Here is a 9,936-nt window from a genome sequence, read left to right on the forward strand (position 1 = left end):
TTATTACAAAATTGAATATCATTACCATATAGTGTCGCAGCAACAAACTTTAAAGGAGTACTGTAATCCCTCCCCCCCAAAAAAGTGTTTAACTTAGCAGGACCCTTTCAGTCATGTGAGCGGAAGCGAGGACGCAGTGGGCAAGGGCGCAGCAACAATAAAAGTCGCGTGGGGGACCGGAGGATTGTTTTGTCCTAGCACGGGCAGAGGACGTCTGCGGGGGACCGGTAGAAGCCCCTGATAAGTTAAACTCTTAAAGGGATACTGTAGGGGGGTCGGGGGAAAATTAGCTGAACTTACCCGGGGCTTCTAATGGTCCCCCGCAGACATCCTGTGTTGGCGCAGCCACTTCCCAATGCTCCGGCCCCGCCTCCAGTTCACTTCTGGAATTTCTGACTTTAAAGTCAGAAAACCACTGCACCTGCGTTGCCGTGTCCTCGCTCCCGCTGATGTCACCAGGAGTGTACTGTGCAGACACAGACCATACTGGGCCTGCGCTGTGCGCTTTTGATGACATCAGCGGGATCGAGGACACGGCAACGCAGGCGCAGTGGTTTTCTGACTTTAAAGTCAGAAATTCCAGAAGTGAACCGGAGGCGGGGCCGGAGCATCGGTGAGCGGCTGCGCGGGCACAGGATGTCTGCGGGGGACCATTAGAAGCCCCGGGTAAGTTCAGCTCATTTTCCCCCAACCCCCCTACAGTATCCCTTTAAGTACTCCTTTAAGTAAATGAGGAAAAAAGTTAGATTTCATTAGGGTTTATAATCTACAGTAGCACTTTTTATTTTAAAAATGAAAATTTATAGGAAATAAAATAATTCCTGAGAAAAAAAAGCACCTAAAGAAAGTCTAGTTTGTCCCAGAAAATCTGATGTACAGATTACTAAACTGCAATAAGTAGTGATAAAGTTATTGCTAATTAATTAACTAGGGCCATAGCTAAAATATCAAAACCGCTCTAGTGCGTAAAACAGGTCTAGTTGCGAAGTGGTTAAAGACTTAACTAAGCTTCACATTTTACAACTGCTTTAAATAACAGTGTAATTGATAACATGTGTATATAAAATTATAGTGCAAACACTAGGTTTTAGCACTGTACTTTTAAAGGCACTTTTTAAATAATTGCAGTGTAATTATAAAAAGTCAAGCTGAGATTGGCCTTTAAAATAATTTTTTTATACATATAGTATTTCATATTTCTATAAAGAGCTTAAATTGCTGAATACATTATGGATCATTATAATTTTGGGTTTTTAAACTTGAGACAAGAAATAATATCCAAAATACTGTAGCTGCATGATGACAAATATAAAATATTTTACATTTATTGGAGGAACCCCTCCCTTCCTTTCATATTGCCGGGATTTTTCCGACAAACTGGTGGAAGAGATAAAAAACAAAACACAGGCTGCTACTGAAGATGTCACAGGGGAGGTGATCTCAGCTTGTGTGAGATTTCACATATACGACGCCCCTGTGAGGGAGGGTAGCTGATGACAAACACACCCATGATCTAAAACCTCCTACTAAGCTCAGAAGTAATGGCTGCCACCTGTATAACCCTGGTTATGAAAAGAGAAGGGTGAAAAGCATGCACTGAAATGCTCATAGGCGTGAAGGAGTGTTTATTTATCTTTTATGTGTCAGAGTCGTGCAACTAAATATTTTGAATTAAAAAAAATATTTGGTTCGGGTCCGCTTTCATGCTTGTTTCAGGTGTGTGATTCAGCCACTCTTGCAGCCAAAGAGATCAGCAGGACTGACAAGCAACTGGTATTGTTTAAAAGGAAACATCCATATACCTCCCAGGAAAGGTTCTCTTTAAAGCCCATACACACTTTATTTTCTGGTTGAATTCGATGGACGTATGTCTTTTTTCAACCCAAATAACTATGTCACTTACAAATTTTGATTGGCCAATCACTGACTAATTTTACCACCTTCTTGTAGCATGAGGGCCAAAGGTTTTTGAATACTATGAACAGATTGTGTAAGTAAACCCTCATACTACTCAAAATTGAAGGTTTGGACCAGGCTTTACATACACACACACACACACACGATTTTTTTACAACATCTATGTAGTTTGAGTGCCAACAGATTTTGAATACTAGGTACAGATTGCGTAGGGGAGAGCTCATACTACATGCATGTGGTAAAATTGGCCAATTATTGGCCAATCAAAATTGTACACACATCCAATTTTGATTTAGGTTAATCAATATCTCTTCCAGAGTCTGTGGCTAATTTGTGGGGAAGCCAGTTCAGATTGAAACATGGACAACCTAATTTGACTTGTTTTGCAAACTTTTTGGTCCATTGTTGATTACTGTACATCCAGCACCTACGTAGTCTGTACCTAGAGAAGCCATCGTATCTGCTGAGGCGACCACCAGCCTCTGTACATCAGTGGGCAGAGAAGACATCCGAGGAATAGGCTGAGCTGTGTGAGAAGAGAGAACTGTCATCCCAGTCCCCGTCACTCAGCGCTCCGACAGACTCTCGTGGGGAGTGGGACTCCTTGCCAAAGTCCTTAGGGGGGTTCGCTGAGCCTTCGAGCTCCGTACAGCGCTCCCGGACCTGGAAGCCAAAACACACCGGTTACATTTCCTGGATGATCTTAAAGCAGATCCGAGATGAAAAACTAACTATAACAAGTAACTTGTCTATATATCTTATCTAAAGTTTAGATGGTTTACACAACAAATCTAGCTGCAAACAGCTTTAAGAGAAAAGTATTATTTCTTGCTGTGATACAATGACAGCAGCCATGTTGTTTGTAAACATTGCACAAAGGCAGGCTTATCTGTATCTTGTGCAAAAAAACCTAATCCCCCCTCCTCCTCCCTCCTCCCCTCTGCCTCTGAAATCAATGGCTAGTAACACCTCCTCCTCCTCCTGCCCAGACTGAGCTCCCATGAGCCCTTGCTACTCCCAAGGCTCTTTGAAAACCTGTGGGCGTGGTTTATTTAGTTTATAGGGAATTAGAGTATTAAAACGAAAACAAAGAAGTATTTGGCTTGAGGAATGCCCTATAAACAACAGGAAAGGAACACAATTATGCAATGAGTAAAAGTTCATCTCTGATCCACTTTAAAGCCCAAATAAACCCAAAACTGTGTCAGCGCCACTTTGGTGCTTTATAAATTAATAACAATAATAATAACTGTGCAAAGCAAAATATTATAGCAAGAATATAAAGAATGTACAGAAGCAAAATTCTGGACAGAACACCTTTTTACCAATGGGCAAAATGTGCTTGCCACTGCAGGGAAGCTTGCTTCCTCTCCTCCCTGGATTCAGTGACCAAGTGACACCCAAAGTAGAGAGAACAATAATTGCCTGGCTACCTTTCCCAGCACTACTGAATTACAGTACAAAGGGTTTGTCTACATGAGTGGGCGGGGCTTGTAGTTCACAGGAAATAGATGCTGAGCAATTGTAAGACCTCAGATTTCTAACAGGAAACTAGCCATGCAATAGAAGTCTGAAGCTTGTATGGTATGCTGGATGACTAAATTGTTTGAATGAATGAGGATATAAGAAGAGAAATAGATTATTCACATTACATCTTCAATTACAATAGCACCATCTTTAAAGAGACTCCGTAACAAAAATTGCATCCTGTTTTTTATCATCCTACAAGTTCCAAAAGCTATTCTAATGTGTTCTGGCTTACTGTAGCACTTTATACTATCACTGTCTCTGTAATAAATCAATGTATCTTTCCCCTGTCAGACTTGTCAGCCTGTGTCTGGAAGGCTGCCAAGTTCTTCAGTGTTGTGGTTCTGCTATGAACTCCCCCTTCCAGGCCCCTCTATGCACACTGCCTGTGTATTATTTAGATTAGGGCAGCTTCTCTCTTCTCTCTTATCTTTTACAAGCTGGATAAATCGTCCTCTGAGCTGGTTGGGCTTTCACATACTGAGGAATTACAAACAAGGGCAAAGCTGTTTGCAGGAAGAAAAGAGCAGCCTGAAACTTCAGTGCATGGGGGAAAGAAACACACAAATGATCTCTTGAGATTCAAAAGGAATGCTGTATACAGCCTGCTTGTGTATGGATGTATTTTCTATGTGTGGACATACTGTACATCAACCTACTTCCTGTTTTGGTGGCCATTTTGTTTACAAACAAACTTTTTAACCACTTCACCACTGAGGGGTTTTACCCCCTGACCACCAGAGCAATTTTCACCTTTCAGCGCTCCTTCCATTCATTTGTCTATAACTTTATTATTACTTATCCCAATGAAATGAACTATATCTTGTTTTTTTCGCCACCAATTAGGCTTTCTTTAGGTGGGACATTATGCCAAGAATTATTTTATTCTAAATGTGTTTTAATGGGGAAATAGGAAAAAATGTGGGAAAAAAATATTATTTTTCAGTTTTCGGCCATTATAGTTTTTAAATAAAGCATGCTACTGTAATTAAAACCCATGAAATGTATTAACCCATTTGTCCCAGTTATAAAACAATTTAAATTATGTCCCTATCACAATGTTTGGCGACAATATTTTATTTGGAAATAAAGGTGCATTTTCTTCAGTTTTGCATCCATTCCTAATTACAAGCCCGCAGTTTATAAAGTAACAGTGTTATACCCTCTTGACATAAATATTTAAAAAGTTCAGTCCCTAAGGTAACTATTTATGTTTTTTTTTTATTGTATTTTTTTTTTTAATTACAAAAAAAAAATAAAAATTGGGGAGTGTGGGAGGTAATGAGTTAATTTATTGTGTAAATGTAATGTTTGTATATGTAAAATGCTTTTAGGGTGTAGTTTACTATTTGGCCACAAGATGGCCACAGAGTGTTTGTTTACATGCGACCTGTAAGCGTCTGGAAGGACGCTTACAGGAAGCAGTAGGAGGCTGGGAGACTCACAATGATCTCGCTATTTCTGAAAGAAGCAGCAGATCATTGCGGGGGCTTAGATCAACGAACGGGAATGGATTTTCCCGTTCATTGATCTCCGGGCGAGCAGGCGGCGTGCACGAGCGGCGGGTGCGCGCGCACTAGCGGCGGGAGCGCGGACAGCGGCGGTAGCGCGGAAGGTACGGATTTCTCCGTCCCTGGTTTTTTAGGAGGGAAAAAAGGGGCGGAGAAATCCGTACGCGTGGGGGTAAAGTGGTTAAAACTGTTTTTAACCACTTTTAATGCGGCGGGGAGCGGAGAAATTGTGACAGAGGGTAATGGGAGATGTCCCCTAACGCACTGGTATGTTTACTTTTGAGCGATTTTAACAATACAGATTCTCTTTAAAGAGAACTTGTAACATAAAAAAGTGCCCCAGGGGGTACTTACCTCAGGAGGGAGAAGCCCCCGTCCTCCTCCATCCCACGGTGGCAGCGCCAGATGTCCCAGAACAGCGGACATGTAAATATTTACCTTCCCGGCTCCAGCACAGGCTCGGGCTAAGACGGAAATAGCCAATCCCAATCGGGTCTGCTCTACTGCGCAGGTGCAAGTTGCCTGTGCAGCAGATCGGACCTGGTTAGGATTGGCTTTTTCCGCCTTAGCCCATTGGGAAGCCGCTACTGCGCCTGCACTGGAGCCGGGGAAGGTAAATATTGCAGGCGCTACTGTGCCTGGGCCACAGCATGACCAATTGTCGGTTGTGGTTTCAGGGGCCCAGCGAGACTTCCATGGGACAGAGGAGAACGTGGGAGGCCTCGATAGGATCCCTCCTGAGGTATTTTTATGTTAGTCTCTTTAAAAGCACACATGAGCTGACTAAAAAAATGCAACTTGTGGACATATAAGGAGAAAATTGCTAGCCCATTCTGGTGTAGCAGTTTAAGACCAAGGTTGATGTGAGACAATGTATATAGAGTTATACTCACAAGTGTGGGTTACCAATAGGCAAACACTTTTCAGACAGGAGGGATTAAGATGTCGCTCTCTGTAGAAGTAGGAAAAGAAAGGTGGTAGACCCCTCCACCTCCACCACCAGTGGATTTAATGTAATGTATACAGATGAAACAGAGGTGCCAATCACAATAGCGTCATCAAAATTCTTTTATTATGTACTCCACAAAATTGTGATGCATTTCGTGGGTCTTAGCCCACTTCCTCAGGCAGTGCAAACAGGAGCAGCCGCTGCCTATCTCATAACAAGCGTGGCGCCTCTGTTTCATTGCTATACATAAAAAAAAAAATACAAAGTGGCCATACTTGGGGCTTCTTGGGTGCTCCCATAAACTCTACGCCCCCTCCGTTTTGTTGGTTTCCCCCTCCAGCTTACAGCTTTGCCAACCACCTCCCCCCTTCTGTCTATTCCCATCCCATGCCCTCTTCATGCACTGGCTGCCAAGTACTTGCTAGGGCTCTGCATGGGTAGTTGCAATTCGTCCATCTCATGCCTGACATGAGGGATTTTTTTTTTTGCTGTTGGGTAACAGTACCACGTGTAATGCTGATATGCAGGCCTGGATTTACATCACAGGGGTCTATAGGCACAGATGTCCTGGCACCCTAGACTTCACCCTCCATGTACCTACAACACCCCCACCAAACTACACCGCAAGTGTGCTGCCTGTCCCAGCTGTCACTTCTCCCTTACTTCCCTTGCCTGTCATAGGTGGCTACAGGGAGATCTGGTCAGCAGAATCCCGAGGCCCGGGTGAGTAACCTCTCATTTACACTCTGCTCAGGACTCTGCATAGGGAAGGAGGGAGGGAGGCACTTGGGGAGGGTAGTAAACTGCCTTTCCTTCATCAGGCGCCTGTAGGCACAAGCCTACAGTGCCTTATGGTAAATCCGGCCCTGCTGATATGTGCAAAGTTAAGAAAAAACTTCCAGTGAGATTCACTTATCATTTCTGACAACCATAAATAATAAGCAAAAATTCCCCATGACATCCAAACTTCCACTCACTCAAGGCTGAAACAAATTGAGCCAATTAAAAATAGCTAGTTAGCTGCCCGCTGGTTAATTTAAACTCTCCCTTGCTGAGTGCAAACTACGATGTTAGAAGAAATATTTGGCTTACCACTAGGAATGGTCAGTGAGATGCAAGGCAAGACAGTTGACCTAGGAGTATAAGAGCAAAAAGTATACATCTGGCCATGAGTACTGAATATGCTACTGAATCTCACCGCGTGTATTTGACGTATGAGTGCCGGTCGAACCTCCAGCTCTAGTTGCCAGTCACAATTCAGAATTCGCTGGTGGAACTCTTCCAGGTCCAGCTGCCTCTGGAGTTTCTCCAGCCTCCTCTGGTTCTCAAGGGCGGATGTTTCTCCTCCATCCTTCTGCATTAACTGCTTCAGGTCCTCCACATCCTGCTGCAGAGTCTGAACCTTCTGTTTAGTGTCCCTCATCTGTTGCTCCAGAGCCTCGGCTCGTCCAGCTCTCCATAAGAGAGACATCATGCGCTCCCTTGTCTCCTTCAGGTGGGATTGGGCCTCTTTGTCACTGGTGTGCTTATAAGGTCCAAAAAGTTTTCTGTCACTGTCCATTTCACATATATATTCGACACTTGGTAGAGTTCGGTGATGGGTGGTGGGTAATGGGTTTTTGGACCGAGTTTCATGAAGCAGAATCCAGTTACGTGCTAAATTAGCAGTCGCTGAACTCTCTTCAAATATATCTGGGATACAATGCAGCAGCGCCATAGAACGTGGGGTTCCATTATAACTCTGCCCAGGACTCCCGGTGTTCAGGAGAAGAGCCCATTTACGACGATGGTGGAACATTTGCCTGGAGGTACCAGAGATGTTTGGAGGAGACAACGGGATTAGCATTGGAATAATTTCAGCTTCATCATTAACATAGAGATTATCACACAACGGAAAAACAACATGGTCATCAAAAGCATCCTTCATGGACCGCAAGTAGCCAACATATGATAAAAGCCAAGAAAAGTACTTTCTGAGTTGTTCTTTTGAGGCAGAGCTAGACTTGACATACTCCTCTATGTCTCTCCAGTTTCCAGGTTCCACCTTCTGGTCCTCTGACAGCAGTGCCAGTCCTCTCTGCAAAGTCTGCAGGTCAAAGTTCACGCGACACTTCTGAACCTGCTCTTCAAAAACCCTCAACTCTTCCCGTAAGGATGCGTATAACTTTTCCATCCTGGAGTGGCAGGAAGCTCTATTCCAAGATCATCGTTAGTTTGTCCTGCAGGAAATACTTCACACCTCTCTTATTTTATAATAGAGCACGTTGTCCTTCCTTGGCAAGTTCACACAAGCTCCCAAAGGATTTCCCATTACCTTTTCATAATTTGAGATATTCAAAAAGGCCTTGAAAGTGGTTTCTCTGACGGTTTCCTGAGAATTTCACAAGCCACAATCCTCAGAGATCTCTCACCTAACCTGTTTCAGGTTACCTGTCCCTTCTTCTGACCTCTCTAAAGATTACTAGCAGCTGACTGGTCTCCTGGCAACCTGAGGCAGGTATAGACCTGTACCATCTGATAAGACTTGTGTTTAGTTTCTAACTGACAATTAGAGTCCACAAGGCTGATTCGGATTCCAGTAAATGAACGAAGGTCTAAAATAATTATAGCAAATCCATTGTAGGCTGAACACAATTACCAGAACGTAAAGCAGAGTGTAGAAAAGGAGAAACTGATTTTTGCTTCTTTATTAAAAGGAATGTGCAGCTATATTATGCTGCATGAATCCAAACTGTCGCTCCTTTGAGAAGTAGTCCCTAAAATCTTCCACCCCCTATAACGCATGCATGAAATAGGAGCTAGAGGAAAATTGGGCGCCTGTTTTTGTTAATAAAATTATCATTAATAGCTATCAATATTCTGTTTTTAAATTGTAAATAATGTAAATTATCGTAGTAAAATATTTGTATATATTAACAATATTTTATTACTACAACTTAACCTAACCCTGACACAGAACCCTCCCTTCCTGACGCCTAACCGTAAAACCCCCTTTTTGACGCCTAACCCTAAAAAAACCCCTTCCTGGCGCCTAACCCTAAACCCCCCTTTCTGATGGCTAACCCTAACACCCCCGTTCCTGACACCTAACCCTAAAACCCCCTTCTTGACGCCTAACCCTAAAACCCCCCTTCCTGATGCCTAACCCTAAACCCCCCTTCCTGACACCTAACCCTAAAACACAGCTTCCTGACGCCTAACCCTAAAACTCCCCTTCCTGATGCCTAGCCGTAAACCCCCCTTCCTGACGCTTAACACTAAAACCCCCCTTCCTGACGCCTAACCCTAAAACACCCCTTCCTGATGCCTAACCCTAAACCCCCTTCCTGATGCCTAACCCTAAACCCCCTTCCTGACGCCTAACCCTAAAACTCCCATTCCTGACACCTAACCCTAAACCCCCCTTCCTGACACCTAACCCTAAAACCCCCCTTCCTAACCTTATAATACTGAAAACAAATTAAAAAAGGATAATTTTCAAAAAATAAATAATTTGTAAATACAAAACATTAAAAATGTCAAAAACTATTACGTTATAATTTTTAAAACAATAACAAATTTCAAAAACTATAATGTTCTAATTTTCAAAATGAGAATTATTGTGCACCCACTTTTATGCTTTTGCCGCCTTATAGCCGATATTTGCATTAGCGCCCATGGGGATGGGAGCTCAAATGGTCCATTAGCCACTGGGTGCCCAAATTTCATGCTCTGCGTATAACAAGTATAGTCCGTGGGCAGTACGGTGGCGTAGTGATTGGCGTTCTCGCCTTGCAACAATAGGTCCCAGGTTTAAATCCCAGCCAGGTCCACATCTGCATGAAGATTGTATGTTCTCCTGGTGTCTGTGTGGGTTTCCCCTGGGTACTCCGGTTTCCTCCCACATCCCAAAAAATATACAGATAGGTTAATTGGCTTCCCCCAAATTGGCCCTAGACTACAATACATACACTACATGATACATACATAGGAATGTGGTAGGCAGGGGGCGTAACTAGAAAGCACTGGGCCCCCTGCAAAACTTTGGATGGG

The 9,936-nt window shown here is 43.3% G+C and overlaps 1 protein-coding gene across 1 annotated transcript; it reads right to left on the reverse strand.

Moving 5' to 3' along the window:
- Positions 1–1,240: 1,240 nt before the first annotated feature.
- LOC137525123 (uncharacterized) lies at positions 1,241–8,287 on the reverse strand. The gene is made up of 2 exons (XM_068245963.1): positions 7,103–8,287; positions 1,241–2,580 (listed from the first exon to the last, which is right to left on the reverse strand). The coding sequence occupies exons 1-2, from the start codon at positions 8,075–8,077 to the stop codon at positions 2,407–2,409; spliced, it is 1,149 nt and encodes a 382-aa protein (XP_068102064.1). The 5' UTR covers positions 8,078–8,287; the 3' UTR covers positions 1,241–2,406.
- Positions 8,288–9,936: the final 1,649 nt, after the last annotated feature.

The sequence above is a fragment of the Hyperolius riggenbachi genome, chromosome 7 (genome assembly GCF_040937935.1).
Source record: "Hyperolius riggenbachi isolate aHypRig1 chromosome 7, aHypRig1.pri, whole genome shotgun sequence".
Lineage (NCBI taxonomy): Eukaryota > Metazoa > Chordata > Amphibia > Anura > Hyperoliidae > Hyperolius > Hyperolius riggenbachi.